A 21,138-nucleotide genomic window follows, 5' to 3' on the forward strand; every position below is an offset into this window, starting at 1 on the left:
GTACCCAATTTCAGCTTGCTGTACAAACATTGTTAAGATCGTCTTTTATGAAGAGTTAAGTACCCAATTTCAGCTTGTTGTGCAAACATTGTGATTGAGTTGATGAAGGCATTGTGAAGATCGCCCTTTACGAAGAGTTAAGTACCCAATTCCATCTTTCTGTACTAACATTGTGATTGAGTTCATGGAGGCCGTGTGACCAATTAGAAGATCTGTCCATGTTCGCTGTTCTATTCTCATGAGGTTGAAGCTGGTGATGGGAAGGCACGTTTGTGTTCCTGAATAACCCCCCTGTGCAGCCGCCTCATCATTGCACTTTCTCCCCCCCTTCGGTTGGAACCCGAGCAGCAGTTTGGATGACCCAGGTTGAATGGAGTGAAGGCTTAAACCCACTGTGAGGTATTTGTGGAATTGCAGTGCTTACAAGTAGGGCTGCAACAACTAATCGATAAAATCGATAATAATCGATTATGAAAATAGTTGTCAACGAATGTCATTATCGATTAGTTGGTCTGCTTACGTCACGGGGAGCGTTTACTGGTGATTGGTTGAAACAGGCCAATCAGTATGCTCTCTGTCTTACACGCGCTTCATGAGGCACACACGCAAGGTCTCTCTCCCTCCGTTGCTCTGCCGCGCGCTCGCGCTACACGGTTTGGAGCACAGTCTCTTCTGTCTCGCATGCGCGCTCTTGCTTGCGTGCTCAAATCCCGGGAGTTTGAACTAATTTGCGAGCCGCTATCAATATGCGGGTGACTTCCAGAACTTCCGGGAGACTTGGGATGTCTGTATTTTGCGTCTCGAGCATCAGGTTGTGCAATCAGTTCGCTCGCAACATAAGTGATGGATTAAAATAGTGCTACCGCAGAAATATTAAATTAAAACGGTCTTTACAAAGCGAAGCACTAAATATAAAGGCAGTTAATAACAGCAGCAGTAAATTATTGTTTTTTAGTCACTGTACTCAGTGGTTTTCAGCGAATGTTTGTGCACTAATGCATCATTTTTCCTGTCTTTTTAATAAAGCCTGTTAGCTTGCTGCGTACTTCCATTACGTTCTCTTTATATAGCATTTGTCTACTATTAAGTTTTAATTGTTTTTCAAATGCGATCTACTGCGGCTCTATGTTTACACGCTTGTTTTCAGTCTTTCTATATATATTTTTTTTTTACAAATTATCCTTATAATTCAATTAATTTTAAATAAAAATTAAATGAATTATATATTTGAGATGTTTTTAGTTTATATCTTCACATCTGAACAACATGTCTGTAAATTTGTTTTAACAAAAATTGTGTTAAAACAATATGTTGGATAAATGTTTTTTTTTTTTTTACAATAATTATGGTTGTCAACTTGCCATCAGCAATTATCATTAAAAACAATGCAAATATTGATATTTGTAAAACTCAATGTGTGGCTTTTGCACTTTTTAAAGTACACTTTTACACATAAATATCCTAATTTAGGGTTTTAGGTAACACTTTATTTTACGGTGTCCTTGTTACATATGTTACATGTACTTACTGTAGTAATAACAGTAAATTATGCATAATTACATGCAACTAACCCTTAACCTAATCCTACCCTATTCCTATAGTAAGTACATGTAGTTACTTAATATTACTCTGTACTTAAATATATAATTACACTGTAACAAGGACACCTTAAAATAAAGTGTAACCGGGTTTTATTTAGTCATAATAAACAAAAAATCTAATTGAATTTTTTATCCGATTAATCGATTAATCGAAAAAATAATTGTCCGATTAATCGATTATCAAAATAAACGCTAGTTGCAGCCCTACTTACAAGTTGAAGTGTGCACGTGTGAATTGTGGAGGGATTGCTGTATACACAAGTGTGAAGAAGATTTACCCATTCCGTTCGCTCCAATTTTCCCTGGGATCGTCCAGCCCGTGTGGGGTGGGGAAGTTTATAGTCCAGCTGTCTAGATGTGTGCAGGTGCCGATTGACTCTCATCTTGAGGAAACGAGAAAGCCAGTCACTCACGCTGTCCAGGACTCACCGACCTCGAAGACCGCCACTTCCTGAGTTCCTCACGAGTCCAAAGCTCCTCTACTGCAGGTACTTCAGCTCTATTGCTGTGTTACAGGAACCGAGAAAGTCAGTCACTCACGTCGCCCAGAATTCATCGATCTCGAAGACCGCCCCTTCCTGAGTTCCTCAGGAGTCCAAAGCTCCTCTACTGCAGGTACTTCAGCTCTATTGCTGCGTTACAGGAACCGAGAAAGCCAGTCATTCACGCTGCCCAGGACTCACCGATCTCGAAGACCGCCACTTCCTGAGTTCCTCACGAGTCCAAAGCTCCCCTACTGCAGGTACTTCAGCTCTATTGCTGCGTTACAGGAACCGAGAAAGCCAGTCACTCACCTGAAGGTCCCCTTGCCTGAGCTCCCGAGTTCCACTGCCGTCTGGAAGGAGTAGGAAACGCCAGTCCTCACGTTGTATGGATTTGCTCTTCTGGAGACACTTGTAGCCCGTCTTGAGCTCCACCGTGATCCTATGGAAATAAGAGAGGTCTGTTACTTATCCACTTTGCGTCACTCACCTGAAGGTCCCCTTGCCTGAGCTCCTGAGATCCACTGCCGTCTGGAAGGAGTAGGAAACGCCAGCCCTCACGTTGTATGGAGTTGCTCTTCTGGAGACACTTGTAGCCCGTCTTGAGCTCCACCGTGATCCTATGGAAACAAGAGAGGTCTGTTACTTATCCACTTTAAGTCACTCACCTGAAGGTCCCCTTGCCTGAGCTCCTGAGATCCACTGCCGTCTGGAAGGAGTAGGAAACGCCAGCCCTCACGTTGTATGGAGTTGCTCTCCTGGAGACACTTGTAGCCCGTCTTGAGCTCCACCGTGATCCTAAGGAAACAAGAGAAGTCTGTTACTTATCCACTTTGAGTCTCTCACCTGAAGGTCCCCTTGCCTGAGCTCCTGAGATCCACTGCCGTCTGGAAGAGTGGAATGAGTTTAGCCGTCCAGGCGGACGCCCTTTTAACCCTGTTTTAATATTTAATAAAGACAAATTACTTACTCTACCTTGTGTCCAGCCTCGTGGTGTTCCTGGTGTAGCTCCTCAGAGTGGTAGTTGGTACGGGTCGTGGTTTCTCCCCACCCCCGGCCTGTGACAAATAGGCCTAATTATAATTTTACTGGAGTAATATTTTATTGTGGTATCTGTACTTTTACTCAAGTACTTGATTTGCGTACTTCATTCACCACTCCACTGCTAACATAAAACTGGATTATTGTAGTAACTACTGTGTATGACTGTTCATTAGTAGTTACTTCATAGTTATTTTTTTAACCATAATTAATAGTAGTTCTTCAGGAGGTATGACAGAATTAATTAGTTATTGATTAACTAACTGATACTTAACACAATCAATCACAATCAAGTAAGCAATAAGGTACTCGAGGCTGTGCTGTATCGTGAATAAGTCACGGCTGAAGGGCGTTGTTAGGCTCGACGCGAAGCGGAGTAACCACTTCAGCCGTGACTTATTCACCATACAGCACTTGCCTCGAGTACCTTATTGCTTTTATAAAACGGTTACCACACAATACAAATATTAAAGTAAAAAAAAATGTATTAGTGCAACTTTCATGAAGTAAAATCACTAAAAGCCTTCCTTCCGCTAGAAAAAAAATAGTCCCTGACCGTGAACAGCAAAAACGTTCCAATGTGTATTATGCAGGAAAGCTCAAATAAAAACAACACAGGAACCGCAGTGTTGCGCAGTGATAAATAGAACCGTTGGGTGAAGCGGTCATAGCCGTGTTTTATCATGAATAAATCACAGCTATTGACCAATCAGAATCAAGGATTGGAACTAACCGTTTTATAACACAACATAATAAACAAACGCAAAATACCCATATCTAAAAGACATTACAATTCCTAATCAACTAATTAAAACATATAGACCGTTCTTAAAAAAACTGACTTTGGAGACACGTGATGGCGGCATAAGGGAAAGACGTGTGTGCGGGAGTTAAGCAGAGAGTGATGGAAGCAGCACGGCGGAAAGCGGCGGAGGGCGACATTACTATGGGCAGCAAGAGGATTTCTCTCTACAATGACCTTTCTGCTGTAGTGCTGCGGAGGCGAAAGGAGTTTGCGGAGGCTAAAAAGCGTCTCAGAGATATTGGTGCACAATAGGGCTGTCAAAATTGCTCAAAAATGACGTTCGAATATTCCCTCTAAAAAACACACATATATTCAAACTATTCGAATATCTGGTTGCGCATTTTTTCAATGACGCACATTACGTCAATAACAGGACAAATGAATACAAAGAGACATAACTTCTTGTATAGGTAGTTTATTTAAATTTAAACATATTTAACAATGTATTACCTACACAAAAACAAGTAAAACAACTAATGGCAAAGACCGCAGACCTCACTCTCGCTCGTGCCTGCAATATCTAATCAGTCAGTACAGTACACTAATGTTTCTGTTTAACGTTAAATAAAATGAGGCACACAATTCCGAGAAATGTGACAACGAACTTTTACCCTGAGGTTCTTCAAAAATAGAGTGCTATTACAAACGAAAAAGGCTACTTACATTTGTCACGAACAACCAGTCATCAGCGCCAGATCTTGTCTCTCCACCCACTCGTTCCTCATCCCCGGAGTTTTGATTCTGTACACCTGTCTGCATCAGCTGTCGGCGATCTGCAATCAAGTTCACTCACCTTTATAATCGCCGTCAGTTTTCTCTGTCCTTTGTCTGGTCTCGTCTGCAAAACCCTAGACGTCCTGACTCTCGTCATATTGAGATTCTTCAGTATACGAATCTGATCCTGCAAACTCACCCGCTCTGCTGAGAGTTCTGTTCTTCATCTGAGCCGTCCATCTGTATCCGGGTTCTCCGCCTTCTGATCTCGTCCAGTTTCCCACGCCTGCTTCTGAAAGAGACTTGTATCATTCTGATTCTTCCGTGCACCGTTTATGACGGATTTAAAGAAGGATTACTCACCTGCTGTTTCTGTTTCTGTGATCAATAAATTCCTTTGTTTCACTTACCTGTTGGCATTCTTCTCATCTGTGACAACATTATTGGTGCTTGTATTAAAAAAAGGAAGAAAAAAAAACTGACTGCAATTTATTCCATTGTCTTTTTAGTGCACTGTCACCGTCGGGTCTACAGGTTATTTGCCAAAAACACAAGACAGTCCACATTTGAAGGGGCCAGTGCTGATCTCTTTTTATTTACTATATTCCCAGCGGAGGAAAAGACGCGCTCAGAGCGCACTGAGGATCCGGGGATGGAAAGATATTTCTTTGCCATCTGGGCGACGTGAGGGTATCTCCCAGAGCCCAAAGTTTTCCACCACATGAGAGGATTTTGTTGAGCAGGTATTGGAGACTCTTGTTCACACATCGACATCTCTTTTTGAAGCAGCAGACTGATGTCCTGATCTGGGCTGTATGTGCAATACGTGTCTCCGAAGAGACACCCCATAGCAGATAACGCAGTTTTCTCTGCGGGTTGCTGATCACGGGGCTGTCCGGCAGCGGCCTCACTGCCTGTGCCTCCTGTCACATTCACTTGTTTCATCTCCTCCAGTATAGCCACCTGCACCTGCCGTCTCTGCTCCACTTTCAAATGAACGAGGCGATGAAAGCGTGGATCCAGGTAACTCGCTTTGTTAAGCAGCATAATTGCGCCCTTTTCCTCTCTATAACGCTTCTCCAGATCTGTGACGATCTTTGTCTTCATCTCTGACAATGCAGGTTGTTCTATTTCGTTTGGCGTTCGCTTGTTCAGTTGAGCGAGCAGAACATGTGTTAAAGGCAGTACAGCCGACGCTGTTGGATATTTGTCAGTTGAAAGTGCTTCTGTTGCCACTTTAAATGGTTTAAGGACTTCTTGCACCTGCAATAAATAAGTAAATATAATGCGTTGACATTAGGACAGGTTTGCATTTGTCCAGCTTATTAACATTCACACAAAGTAAATTAGGGCCATCATTCTACCTATTTAAAAAATATATTAGGACAGTTTTGCATTTGTCCAGCCTATTACGGTACATATTTCATACACTATGCTCACCTTTTCCATTAGGGACCATTCGCTTGTGGTCAGCTCCATTCTTGACAGTTTTTTCTCGAAGATGACAGCAGACACAGCTGCTTGCTGCTCCGATGCCCGGCAGATCATTTCATATGTGCTGTTCCATCGCGTCGGACAGTCGTTAATCAGCTTCTCAGTTTTCAATCCCAAAAGTTGTTGTTTCTGCCGAAGGAGCTAGCTGTCGGCGGAAGATTTGCTGAAATGTGAGGCCGCCAATTTCAGCCTACTAACGGGGATTTCAATGGCTCTGACCCCGAGCCCTTTACGCACAGCCAAGTTTATTGTGTGCGCCACACATGGTATATTTACTGTTTGAAGATGTCTCTCCACTGCATTGACGTAATTAGTGGCATTGTCCGTTGTGATGGCAATCACAGATCCCCTTTCTAGGCCAAAAACTTCCAATATCTCTTGAATGCATTCGCCTACATTCTCTGCAGTGTGGCTTACCTTAAACTCTTTTGTTTTTAGCACAATGTTAAGCATTTCCCAGTCATCATTAATCCAATGGGCCGTTGCTGTAACATAGGATGCTGTCGCTAGGGATGTCCACCCGTCCGTGGTAAGAGCCACATCTTTGTCTTTGATTGCTTCCTTTATTTTGGCTGAGGTGCTGTTATACACTTCTACAATTCTATTGATGACTGTTCCACGGCAAGGAATACTGTACCTCGGCTCCATTGACTGACAGAACTCCCTGAAGCTGCCCCATCCACGACACTGATCGGTCTCATGTCCTTACAGATGAACGAAATTAATTTCTGCGTGATGGCCTCTTGTCGTGTTGCAGACAAAGAGCTTGTGGTGGGCGGTGCAAAATAAGTGTCAAGACGCTGCTGTTTAGCTGGAGTTCCACACATTATGCCATGCTCATTTGGGTGCACATTTTCGAGATGTGACCTCATGTTGCTAGTGGTCGAATGGTATGCTAACTGCATCTTGCATAGCTTGCATACAACTTTATCTCGCGGCTCCACAATTTTACCATCCACCGACCAAAATCCGAAGTACTTCCAGACATGGCTTTTTAGATTTTGGGGGGTTAAAATCACTTTCTCTGCTGCAGTCGAGTTGGGCTCTGCACTTTTTGCCATCTTCCATATAAGTCAACTTTCAGCAGTGACGCTGTGCCAGTGCGACTCAGCTGTGACCTGTTCCTGATCCCTCAGGCAGCGCGCGCACACCTCCGCTACCGCGTTTTTTCCCCCACATTCGAATATTAATTTTCACCTTCGAATTTCTGTTTTTTAAAACTATTCGAATATATATTCAAATTTAGAATATTCATTGACAGCCCTAGTGCACAATACTCCATGCTCTACCCAGCGAAGCCACAGGTGTCGTTCAACGGGATAAAGAAAACTTTCCTCTCACCGGCCGATGTTTTCTCTTTTGTGTCCAGTGTTGCAAATCAGGATTGAGAAGCATTTATCTGATATGACGCGGTGAGCTTTACAATGTGTGCTTTCACATAACTAACTTATGAAGACTGGAAGTCAGTCCCTGTTGTGTTTAAGACTTCACTTACGCTCGTATATAACCCTCTTGCATATGTTTATATTATTAATATTGGTTGAGAAAGGGATCTGCATTAAGATTTTACCACATATCTACTTGTGTGGGCTTGCTTTGGTCCCTACCATAGCTGTCAACATTTGGTTTTCAAAATCCGGGAGATTTGTGCTGGGACCGTTCGGGGGGGTTGGGGGTTGCGACTGCGCAACTGGGCAACTGGGGTATAGGTTGCCAGCAGGGCTTGACATTAACACCCGCCAACCCGCCAAATGCGGGTGGATTTTGCTCGTGGCGGGTAACACAGTCACTTCAACTAGCCACTTTGGCGGGTTGAATAATTGTAGTCTTTTCAAAAGGCATCTGAAGCGCACTGGCTGCGTGGCGTGCGCGTCTCCGCTGCGTGGTGTGTCCGTTTTTATTTCGGCTCCCATGTTAACAGGTTAGAACTTGCACACTGCCTGCGTGACGCGCGTCTCGAGCCGCGCCGAAAACGCGTGCATGCTAGAAAAAAAACCGACGCCTATTTCTCACGCGACACGCAAGCCTGTTGGAAGCGTTTCCAGGCTAAATAGAATAGGAAAATATGTCATGTTGACACGAACACATATTAATAAATGGCATTTTTATGTTTGAAAGTCCATAGGTTTTGGCAAATGCAGATATAATTTAAAAAAAATCAAATATTGCACCTGTCAATACAGAACGAAATATTCTTATAGCCTATTTTGCCGTCTATGCTGCAACGCCCGAATCCCGAGATAGCCCTCCATGTACGTTACCAGCAGACACCAGTCAGACACGTTTCTGCTGTGCAAAGACACAGAAAACGCAACGTGTAACAAAGAATTTCCCATCGGGGCTCAATAAAGTAATTCTGATTCTGATATTTAAACAGACAGTGTTTCTAATGCTAAAGGTTTTTTCAGTTTATTTTTTTATATTTTTTATTAATCTTCTACATCCATGCACCACTTTTATTATGCAATAAGAAGCTATGTCTTCATCTTAATACATGGTTTTATAGGAGCTTTAAAGGAGCTTTACACACAACCTTATCAGAGCTAATGATAATGACCTGTATTGTTATACCTAGTCTTGATTTGCGTGTGTACAGTGGTTTTACATTTAAAAGGGTTGTAAATCTAGTTCAAGTAAATTTTAGCACGCCATAGTAAACTTTAATCAGGTAATTTCACAACAACAAAAATGTGGCTAGTAAAAATGCTGTGTGGCTAGTAACTTTGGAAAACCACTAGCCACATTGGCTAGTGAGCAAAAAAGTTAATGTCAAGCCCTGGTTGCCAGGTTGAGATGACAAACGGGTTGAAATTGTATATGATGTGTGGATTGTGTGTAGGGCTGTAACGGTTTAGTACATTTTCGATACAGCAAAAAGATAGAAATCCCAGAGAAATGTCCTATTTATTAAAAGAAAAAAATATTTTTAAATAAGTTTGAGTTTTCCTACATCTTGAAACGTTCAGGTTCATCTTTGAAGGATGAACAAATAATGTTTTGGTCATCACATTAAAAATAACATTTAAATATAGGCCTATATTTATATATATATAATATTTAGATAATATTCGAGTTATGAAGTGCTGGGAAAAGATGTGTGAAGTACTTGAAAGCATTTCACTATTCCAGCCAAACTTCCATGGTTACAGTTAGTGTTACTATATTAAACCCATGGTGAATGTTGCTGATCTGTGGACTTGAAGCCTATAACTAGATCATTCACGGCACAATGTTTCTCCTGGTTTCCACGTCAGCGCTGTTTGATCTAATAGAGATCTACGGTTAATAACAGAGAAATGTGAATGCTTCTCACTAGATCTCGCAGCGATGTTATTACTCCTGTGGCGAATTCAACTGTTTTCTTCACTGGATCTCTTAGCGCTTTGTTGTAACGGTGTCGCTTGATCAAGATCAGCTCGCGCTGCACAGATGTTGCTGGTCCGAACTGATAAACGGTCCGTGAAGCACAATATAACGAGTAGCGCAGTTTCGTTCCGCTTTCATTACGTTTGCCATTTGATGTTGCGCAGCGTTGTGGTGGTTGTGCCGTCGCGCCAGCGCGGATTTTGTCGGCAGGAAAAATGGTCCAAGGAATCGTTCGGTTTGTATGCGTACCGAACCGGAAGCCTCGTACCGGAACGGTTCAATACGAATACATGTACCGTTACACCCCTAATTGTGTGAATATAATGCATTTAATACAAGATCTGGCAACTGGTCAACATTAGACAAACATATTGGTCCGATTATTCATAAAGGAGTTTGGGCCATGCAAATTACGGGAGTTTCCAGGGAGAAATAACAAACTGGGAGGGGTCTGGGAGATAGGGCTAAAAATCGGGAGAAACCCGGAAAAACGGGAGTGTTGACAGGTATGGTCCCTACCACGTTTTGTAACAGTTCTGGTAAGTGTTTATGCACCTTTTTCGGGTGTGTTTAAAGAAGGTGGCCCCCATAAAACCTGGGGGAGGTCTCCCCTCAAAAAAACTTTTATGTTATAGTTTTCTACTGTACTTTACGATCCTAAATTTTTCTTTCTTTTCTTCTTTTTCTCTTTTTTTTTACTATTGTCTTTTACTGTTTTCTTTTTTCATGTTTAGTGAGGTTTGGTTGGTTGTTATGCTAAGCACTGATCTGGTTGTGTTTTCTATTTTTATGACGTATCTTCAGGTTGTCAAAATTGCATTATTGTTCAAGGTTTAATTGCATGTTATATCAATAATCTTGATTATGTCAAATAACGAGGGGTTTGCGAGGCAAGGTTAAACGGAGAAAACCCCTATTTTTTCTCCTTGTGTTTTGAGTAGTGATGTGTCCTCCCGTATCGAGGCTTCGAAGCGTGTGTCGAGTAATCCGGGATGATTTCTGTGAAGCGCGTATCGAGGCTTGTGTCGGTGACGTATGTGGTGACGTTTGAAGCCTCGCGAGCCGCCTGTGCCACGTGACTGCTTCAGGAAGTGGTTCGCGGTTTGGCGGTCTATTTGAAATATAAGGGCCAGCAAAATGCAATAGATTCCCCCTCACATTTTGTGGACTTGGGACTTTGCGAGTTTGTTAGCGATCTATTCAAGCTTATTTTTCTTCATTCAATTCATTCAATGCTTCAGACACCAAAGCCATAGTGTCATTATAATCACACTGCACGTTTTACATTTATTGTCCACTTGATGGCACAATAGAGCAAATGAAGCACCATGAAGCTTCAGCACATGAGTGAACCAATTGGATGAAACGCTTCAATGCTTTATGAAGCTTCATCTCGCCATCACTAGTTTTGAGTCCTGTGCTGTTTCACGAGTTCACATCTAGATATAATTATTATGGTGAGGGCTATGCGTACTTGGCGTGCTGTCCGGGTGGAGGGCTCTGAACTCGGAATTTCTGCCCGAAGTGAGGAGATGGGGTGGAGGTGGGATGCTGATTAACTGTCAAGGAATCAAAGGAGTGTTATGCTGTTATTTAACTTGTCCTGAGTTGATTACTGATTGATCTCCACCTGTGCTGATTGGGTTAATCATCTGCACCTGCTCCTCCCGAACCTTGTTTATAAAACATTTCGTCGTCGTATGTACGTTGAATGTACCCCTCGTGTCGTGTCGTTCCCCCTTCGGGGTAGTTTTTGTATTTTGCTTTATTTTTATTAATAAATAACCCTTATTCCTCTGTACTTGAGTCCTCGGCTCATCTCCTCTACCCCAACCCCTGACAGAAATATCACATTTCAGCCTGTCCCTCATATATGTCATAAAGGTTTGTACAATTAACATATTTAGATATCCAGTTGTCCATTAACAATATTATTTATTTAACATTTGTTTCATTACTAAACTTTTTAAACTACATTACCAACATATCTCTGTCATTCTATCAATAGAACAGGAAACGTGATGCTGTAGTTCATTGAAATGTACAGAAATGGTTAGGGTTGGGAATTTTTCACAACATAGAGACACTTTATAGTGAACTTAATGTATAACTAACATAATAATAACACCAAAACATACTTTGTAACATGAAGCGCTGTTTTATATGGGTTAAAATATAGTCCAATGACAGCGAGTTCTGCGATGATGTCACAGCCAATGACAACCCAGCTGAACAGATCGTCACACTTACTTGCCCATTTATGGTAAATGATGACAGATCTCTTCCGGATCTGTCTCCAAGGATAGATACCTTAAATGTTTAATATTTGGGCTGTTAAACATGTATTCCTTCTATTTAAATAATAAAACTCACATATAAAAACAAAAGACTCCTGTGTGTGGTTACCATCCAAAATGAGTTCACATAATCAATGACTCAAATTTGCTTTTTTGATTAGACTAATGCATACGTTTGAAAGAGAAACTTTTTTCTAAGCAATGTCCTACAGCAGGGACAGTTATGCAGTAATTTAATTAAACAAAATTACATGTACTAAAGTGCTTTTAACATTTACAGTGTATATATGTGGCATCCCCAAGGACAAATAACACTATATGTTTTGATCTAGACTACACCACCCTGGGAATTTCATTAGTTTATTATAATGTATAATGACAAAACCCAGACACAGAAAGGGGACAAGCCTCAAACAATCAAATACAAGTACAATGTTCACAGAAAGAAAGCTGCGGCCTCTAGTTAGAGATGCCCTCGCAAAAGATACATTAAGTCCCCCTCACACACACTACACACTACACACTCACACTCACACTCACAACACAAGAGCCCCAGTGAAGTGATCAGTCACGGCACACGGAGTAGACACCACCACCAAAACAGGGAGAGGAACGATCAATTCCCTAAGCCAAAAAGGCCGCAGCTCCTAAAATAAACACTTTCTCCACACACACCACATACACGCCAAACAGAGGAGAAAAGAAAAATGGTTATACAAGCTGACAAGCAGTAAACATTAGTTGCAGCTGAAGCCTGATTGAGTAATCAGCTGGTTACCTGGCAACCAACAAGCGTTAACACACACCGAACCACACCTACAAACACACCAACAGAAATCCAAAATGAACTCACGGATCAATGAACCGTGACAGTAAAAGCCTGTGCCAGTCCTGGAGACGCCAACTGTGCATATTCTGTAAGTCTCTCTAATCAAACACACATGATTCATCTCATCAGCTCATCAGTAGAGACTCCAACACCTGAAATGTGTGTCAGATTAGAGAGACATTGTTGGGGAAACACTGATCTAGAGTTTCATGACTGAACTCCGTATATATATTTTTTTACCTGTGTGTATTTGTGTGTAAGTGTGTATGTGAGTATATTTAATGTGACTGTGCTTCGGCCATGTAAAGCCGTTCTTTAACCCTGTCAGTAAAGCTGTTTGACTCTGATGAGTCTGAGGTGAGTCTGTATCTCGTCCTGATCTCTCTTCGGTCTCGTCGTGAGCTCACAGTCTACAGCAGCTTTTGCATTCAGAGGGTGTTTTATATGATCAGCACATGCTTCACTCTGCATGTGTTTATAGCTCTATGAACTGAACATGACATGATCAAGAGCTCTTCTTCATCAACCAACAAACATGACTTTCAGCATCATCTTCCTCTTGACTCTGGCAGTGTTTAGTCCAGGTTTGAAGAATGATTTATGATTGTATTTCAAACACTAATAACACTATATAATTGACCCTTCGCTAAGCCACGCCCGAAAACCGCCACTGGCCAATCGTGGCTTAGCAACCGTAACTAGGCGCGGGAGGTCTGTCAAGCTTTCGAGCGAGGCAAACATGCCGACGCGTTGTGCGTATGGATTGTGCAAATCTGATACCCGGTATTCTAAAAGTTTGGACGGTGGGGTGGCATTTTTTCTCTTCCCGAAACCTAAAAGCCAAAGGGGAGAAATCCCGGGTGTGGATCAAGCAGTGTGGGAGACCCATTCACAACTAAATAGATAGATAGATAGATTGTTTATTTAGCCACACGACAATGCCGGTGGAATTCGTTTTCGGTACAGTATGTTTAAGCACTACATCATGTGTATGCATTACAAACAACAGATCGACAATACATTTCACAACAAGTGACAGTGCAAGATACAGTGGTTAAGTGACCGTGCATAGTGTATAGACTACTAAACTAGAGAGAAGAGTTCAGAGTCCTGATGGCTATGGGAAAAAAACTGTTTGTGAAACGTTTGGTCTTGGTAGAGAATGACCTGTAGCGCCTCCCTGAAGGAAGGAGCTGGAAGAGGTGATGAGCAGGGTGTGAGGGATCGGAGATGATTTTCTTTGCTCGCTTAACAGTCCGATGTGTATAAAGGCAATCGACTGAGGGCAATGGTTTTCCTATAATCTTGGATGCTTTGTTGACGATCTGCTGTAATTTTTTCTTTGTTTGGCGGTCTGTGCTCCCATACCATACTGTCATTGATAATGTAATGATAGATTCAATAATAGCAGAGTAGAACAGAACAAGGAGCTGATGTTTGATCCGGTATTTTTTAAGCTGCCTGAGGAAATAAAGCCTTTGCTGAGCTTTTGCAATGATGTGTTTAGTATTAGTTGTCCACTTCAGGTTATTGCTAATGTGTGTTCCTAGGAATTTAAAGGAATCAGTGATGGTGATTGGGTTACCGTTTATATGTATGGGTGTTTTGGGAGATGGCCTACGTCTAAAATCAATAATTAGTTCCTGGGTTTTGGCAGTGTTAAGCTGAAGGTCATTATTCGAACACCAGTTTACCGCTTGATCCACCACCATGCGGTACTGGGTTTCATCGTTTTCTGAGATGAGGCCTACAATGGTTGTGTCGTCCGCATACTTTATTGTTTTAACTGAAGTGTCCATGGATGCAAAATATGCTGTGTAAAGGGAAAAGAGCCAAGGGGAGAGAACACAGCCCTGAGGAGCTCCTGTACTAAGGGAGAGAGGGTGTGAGGTTATGTTATTAACCCTCACCCTCTGTGATCTATTCCACAAGAAGCTCCTTATCCAGTGGTAGATGGCTGGGTCAATGTTCATGTCCAGGAGTGTTGTGAAGAGTTTAGGTGGGCTGATAGTATTAAATGCGGAACTAAAGTCTATGAAAAGGATGCGTGTGTAGGTGTTTGGTGATTCAAGATGTTGCAAAGTATGATGGAGTGTTATGCTGATTGCATCCTCCACGGACCGGTTGGCTTGGTAGGCAAATTGATATGGGCCCATCAGCAAGGAAGTGCAAGATTTCAGGTATGCCAGAATAATCCGTTCAAATGCCTTCATTACCACCGATGTTAGGGCAATTGGTCTGAAGTCATTAAGGCAAGTGGTCTTTGAGGACTTTGGCACAGGAATAATGATGGAGCTCTTAAAGCATTGTGGGACTGAACATTGGCTTAATGAGATGTTAAAAATGGTGGAAAATACAGGCGCCAATTGCACTGCACAATGACTAAGTAAAGCAGGACTAATCTCATCCGGCCCTGCTGCTTTCCCGATCTTGAGCCTCCTAAATGTTGTTCTCACCTCATCCTCCTGGATGCAGAAGGGTGGTGTTGGAATGGGGTCGGGGGGAATGACTGATGGGGTAGGTTTCCCAAATCTTGCATAAAAGTTATTTAATATGTCTGGGAACCCTGGATCATTATTAAGAGCGGTGCTGGGGCATTTTTTGTAATCCGTCATGTCCTTAAGATTTTTCCAAATTAATCTCGAGCTGCTTGATGAAAATTGTTGCTCCAGTTTCGTTCCATAATTGCGCTTTGCTCTCCTTACTGCAGCGCGTAGTTTATATTTGGCAGTTCTATATTGACTCTTGTCTCCATTTTTGTATGCCCAGTTTTTTTCCTTACATAAGAGATGTAATTCTGTGGAGAACCATGGTTTTTTATTACCATAAAAAGTCACTGTTTTGGTGGGGATGCACATTTCCTCGCAGAACTTGACATATGACGTCACAGTATCAGTGAGTTCGTCGAGGGAGTCACAAGCTGCACTGAATATGTCCCAATCAGTGCAATCGAAACACCCTCGGAGCTTTTCAATGGCATCTGTGGACCAAGACCTGACAGATTTGGATGTTTTCTTAATGGATTTAAGTTTTTGTCTGTACTTCGGAATGAGAAGCAACACGGCATGGTCAGACCTCCCAAGTGGAGCCTCCGGGAATGCCCGGTAAGCATCTGAAACTGAGATGTAGCAGTGATCCAGTGTTTTGCTTTCTCTGCTGTGGCAGGTGACTTGTTGCTTGTAGTTTGGGAGTTCGGATGACAGGTTTGTGTGGTTGAAATCCCCTAACACGATGACAGACGTATCAGGGTTGGAGTTTTCAACAGACGAAATGTGTTGGGAGAGATCGCTAATAGCTATATTAGCGTTGGCTTGTGGTGGAACATATACGCCGATTAGTATAATCGAAGTGAATTCTCTCGGAAGGTAATATGGTCTGCATTTCAAACTGATAAATTCAAGATCAGGAGAGCAGTGACGATGAAGGATTGTTGAGTTGTTACACCAGCGCTGATTTATCATGAGAGAAATACCCCCTCCCTTAGATTTGTGAGAAAGTTTGACTGACCTGTCGGCTCTGAAGATAGTGAAACCAGGGGGGGACAGTCGACAGGATTAACAAAAAAAAAAACGCCTATTGCTTGGAAATAATGGCGGTTCTTTGTTCCTAATGCATATATTTGAACGTAAAATAAGACGATTAAAGGCAAGACGGAGGCTCACTGACATACTTTAAAATATGTTTCAGCATTGTGTTAATCGACGGCGGACGGCCTACTAACGTTAACTTTACCCCTGTATCTTTGACCCAATCCGATCGCGGCTCTCCCGGTGTTAGATTGATGGATAAACTGTTTGATTTAAATTGATTTGATATTAGATTATTTTTACATTTCACTTACTCTGCTGTGCATGAACATATCTTTTCAATTTGTGTGTTTCCCATTTGAATGGTCTGCTAAGGAGGCGGCTGCTGCTTGCGCTGGGGCCTAACGTTATAGGCTTTAGCTTCAATTTTGATGAAATTATTCTCTAATCGGTTGCATATTATGTCGTGGATATATCCCTCGAATGCATACTGCTGTCCCTTTTGTCTTGCTCTCTCAGATATTTCACTTGTTCGCCAAAAATGACTAAATATCTCCTTGGGAATGTCTGACACCGGTGCATTCACACTGTAATAGACGTGGCAGCCGTGAAAGCTTGACAGGCGTAGCAACAGTAACTAAGGAGGGCGGGGCTTAGCGAAGGGTCAATTACAATCAACATCAATCTTGTGTTTATGAAGAGAATGAGTCAGTGTTTTAATATGATCATCATGTTTTAGGTGTAATATATGATCCCTGTCAATCAAACTGAACACACTGCATTCAGTCACTTAAATTATTTTTGTTATATTTTTATTATTTAAATACCAGCACCTTCTTTTGCAGAAGTGAAACTGTTGTGTTCCAGTCCAGATCATGTAACCAATCAGAGAGTGAGACTGAAAAGCCCATTTGCATTGTCAGGGTGGAGTGATTGTGATCTCTCAGAATAGAGCAGCTCTGTCTCCAGAGACCATGTTCAAACCCCAAGAGCTTTATTTGACATTTACTGCGACACCAACCTTCTGAAAAGCTCCTGCATCTTCATCTGTTAGTTGAATGATGTTGTCAGACACAAAGTGAACTTGTTGAGAAGCTTTATTGAATGTTGCAGCAAACACAGCAGATTGAAAGATCACACACACACACACACACACACACACAGATTGAAAGATCACACACACACACACACTCTTTCAGTATGGAGTTGTAAAGCACTACAGCTGCAGCACTAGACTCATGTGAATCCTGCCTGACACAGGACACTCAGATACGGCTCATCTTCAGGAGAGAAACATCAGCACTCAGAGCTCTTGTGGAACGAGACCTCATGAGGAGCTCCATCATGTGTTACTCTGCAGACGTACAGCTCTCCCTCTTCCCAGCGTGCTTTGCTGAGGGTCAGGACGCTACTGCGGCTGTAGCGGCCGTCCTGCTGGCTCTCTGCGCTGGTCAGAACCCCCTCGGTGACCTCTGACCCGTCCAGTGTCCAGCTCACCAGCGCCCCCTGTGGAGAGTAAGAGCTGAGCAGGCAGAGCAGTGCGGCTGAGTCTCCAGAGATCTGCAGAGAAGAGGGCGGCAGCAGAGACACTGAGGGCTTCACTGTGGGACCAGCTGCAGGAGACAAACACAACACATTCACAAACACACACACAACACACTGCACTGCACATTCACAGCATTTCAACAGGACTGAAGCAGCAGACATGAGGAATGCAGGACAAATCTCCAGCATCTGATCCTTCATGCCATTCAGCTTCACTACAGTCAATATATATATATACAATATACAAACTACACAATCACTATATTCATTTAAATCAAACCTCATGAATCAAACTAAACATTGTAATACACAGAATGCTTTAATTCCAGCAATTATTAACTCTGAACATAAAAATCTTCAATTTTGAGATAATCAACTTGAAATGTAACTCAATTTCAAACAGAATTAAAACACAATTTAATTATGTTAAAACACATAAATAAATTGTGTTTGTATTATAAAGCACTGAATTATAAGCACAACATGAGCAAAAGAGATTCAGTATCATTGACTGAACTACAGAAAGTAGCAACATTTACATTCTGATGTCAAATCTCTTTTTACATGTATGATTTCTACAATAAAAGATGAACTAAATATGAACTCCGTGTAGAAATAAATGAAGGCAAAACAAACGTAATAAACTGAATAAACTCATTATGGAAATATGTTAGAATTTTTTTGTTGTTGAAAGAAATAATGCCGTTCTTCTGAATGTATAAACATGACAATATCATTGTTTTAGATGAAATAATTCTACAACAATATTAGTAAAACCTTTCCTAAAGGCTTTATATATATTGCATTTTAAAAGTATTTTTAATACATAAATTAAGCCTCGTTAAAACACATTATAATGCATGTATGATCTCATCAATAATTGTAACCGCCGTTTTAACACATAATATTATATATTCATTGTTACACCTTCAAAAATGTACAATACACTAAACACACGATAAACAAATAATTTCGGACGAAACAAGGAGTTTGCAAATATTATAATGCATTTGTAACTTTGGTTACAGTTATTTATTAAAATATATAAGGCATTAAAATCTACATTATTGATAACTTTATAATGTATCATACATAAAGGCTTCAAGTAAAGTTTGCCACAATATATAATAATCATTTTTATAAAAAATTGTTCTTCTTGTTTCAACTGTAAAACACTTTCTGAAATCTAAATTGTATTTTTTATTAGGTGATTAAATCAAACAGACTTACCGATCACCAGTTTAGTTCCTCCACCGAATGTCCACCACAGTGATACAATCTAATGAAACGCTCGTACAAAAACCTCTATTCCACTCGAGTGAACACACACTCCAGCAGAGAGAGAGAAACAACACTTCAACACACTGATATTAGAAGATCCTCAGCTCTTCTCAACACTCACTCATTCAGATTTGACTAAATGCTTTCTGATATAACACTGTTTAAAGAAATATATGTGATGAGCTGTGACCTCTGAGGTGACCTTTGACCTCTTTGATCATGGATGATGTTGTGGAGTTTCTCATAATGATGCTTCTGTTCTTCATATGCAGATCAATCATCATGATTGACAGAAAAACCTGCAGCTTCACACTTCAATCTTCAGTGAGAATCTGTTCAAATAATGACTTTATTGAATATTAGAGCCAAAGTCAATAGAAAGTGTGACAATGAAGATATAAAAGGTGTTTTGCATGTTCTACACAGTCAAGCATGTTTTCATATTCAAGGTGTGTTATAAAAGTATCTGGACTGGTTCTGAATCTCAGTGCCGATCCTGACCTCCCTGGGGCCCTAAGCTAAATTCTGCTAAGGGGCCCTCTACCTGACCCGTGAAGCCGTGAGCTATGTAAACCATTTGCCATTGCCACAGTCACACCTGACACTTCAGTTCTCCCAATACAATCCTCCCTCCTTTAAACCAAACAGTCAAAGAATAAGTACAATAATATAGAACAGAATGATATTTATTGAATAGAGTATTTTCTATAGAATATTAAGATAACAAGTGAATATTGTGTTGCAGATATCAATAATCCCTGTGAGTGATGACATCATTGAAATCAAGAATTAACTTTTGTACAAGTGAACATGTAATTCCTGATATCAGAAATAGACATTGGTAGATAAAAATGTAACTAAGGGGCCCTACTAGTAAAAAATAATCAAGAATTCACATTGCAAATAGTAAAAAAAAAAAATGAATTCTTGATATAAAAAATGCATAAACTGTGAATGAATAAAAGCTAAAATGGCTTGCCATATGTTAAAGGTTTGTTTTAGTATGCATGTTGAAGCAATTCTTGATTTATGGTTATTATTTACTGAGGGATGTGCATCCATATTGACCAGTATGTCCAGCTAATCAACATTTTAAATTCAATATAGCCTATAAATCAATAGTCAATCAATGTCAAATTGTCAATACATTGCTTTCCATCTTGCATAAGCAGTTGTTTAGAGTTTTTAACTACACATTGACTGAGACTAGATAATCAGTGTCTTGTTTTAAAAGTATGTATAATGTGTAATTTGATGAGGAGTGTCATCATTCAGGCCCAAATATTGTAGGCTACAGTATGTCTGGTCTCTCTCCACATATATTTCTGCTTGAAAAATGCGCGTTTCATTTCGTGCACGCGCATATGAACGTATGATAACACACGCGACGCGGTTATCTTTTCCGAGCCGTTGCACTTTAAAAAACACAATAGAAATGCACATAAACTTAACTTTACTTTGCTGACATCAAACTTGGAGAGGAGAGAACACAAGTTTACCTGATTGTTGTTTCCGCAATTCACTCATGTTTTTCCCCCCTCTTTTTGTGACCAGAAGGATAGTTTCGCTTCATTTTGTCATTGATGTTGTAAACATTAATTGACGCGCTATGACACGAGGGGGAGGCGGGGCCTTGAGTAATTTGCGGGGCCCTACGCAGCTTGCGTAGTGAGCGTATAGGGCGGATCGGCTCTGCTGAATCTCCACACAAGATCATGAAACGTGAACAAGCTCTAATATGTGTCCATCTTTAACAGCCTGTTTCTTCTCCATCTGATGATTTCAGACACACATGAGGCTTCATGATAGATGGAGTGACACCATGAACTCTGATTAGAGATTCACAATCAGTCCTGATACTTTCTGAACACACTCATGATTCATGATCTTACTTTAGTGATGGCGCTTCATCTAGTGGAAGTGTAGCAGTGATGATGGTCACATGACTGAATATGGACACAGAGATGGACGTTCATCTGCACATCCTCAGTGTCTCAGGAGTCACAATAAACATACTAAATAAAGTCATGATTGTGTAACTCTAGTGTATATGAGTTTGTTCTCAGCACAAGCTGTTGTAAATCCTGCCCACTTCTTTGCATTGTCAGCACATGCTTCAGTGCTCTGAGAGTGTTTATAGTGCTGTGAGTTTAACA

At 41.1% G+C, this 21,138-nt stretch overlaps 1 protein-coding gene and 1 gene segment (V, D, J or C); both read right to left on the bottom strand.

Annotated features, from left to right (window-relative positions):
- Positions 1 to 5,089: 5,089 nt before the first annotated feature.
- Positions 5,090 to 6,712, bottom strand: LOC130083253 (E3 SUMO-protein ligase ZBED1-like). The gene is made up of 2 exons (XM_056248309.1): positions 6,084 to 6,712; positions 5,090 to 5,906 (listed from the first exon to the last, which is right to left on the bottom strand). The coding sequence occupies exons 1-2, from the start codon at positions 6,189 to 6,191 to the stop codon at positions 5,172 to 5,174; spliced, it is 843 nt and encodes a 280-aa protein (XP_056104284.1). The 5' UTR covers positions 6,192 to 6,712; the 3' UTR covers positions 5,090 to 5,171.
- A 10,523-nt stretch (positions 6,713 to 17,235) lies between these two features.
- Positions 17,236 to 21,138, bottom strand: part of LOC130083217 (immunoglobulin lambda constant 7-like) — a 51,638-nt gene continuing 47,735 nt past the window's right edge. The window contains 1 exon segment of the C gene segment in view: positions 17,236 to 17,769. Coding sequence covers positions 17,453 to 17,769 — 317 coding nt within the window.

The sequence above is a fragment of the Rhinichthys klamathensis genome, unplaced genomic scaffold (genome assembly GCF_029890125.1).
Source record: "Rhinichthys klamathensis goyatoka isolate OS25496 unplaced genomic scaffold, OSU_Roscu_1.1 h1tg000054l_1, whole genome shotgun sequence".
In the NCBI taxonomy this organism is placed as follows: Eukaryota; Metazoa; Chordata; class Actinopteri; order Cypriniformes; family Leuciscidae; genus Rhinichthys; species Rhinichthys klamathensis.

Coding starts and splice junctions, on each gene's coding strand:
- LOC130083253 (XM_056248309.1), bottom strand. CDS start 6,191: ATGATCTGCCGGGCATCGGAGCAGCAAGCAGCTGTGTCTGCTGTCATC. Junction 5,907..6,083: donor AATGGTCCCTAATGGAAAAG/GTGAGCATAGTG, acceptor TATTTATTGCAG/GTGCAAGAAGTCCTTAAACC.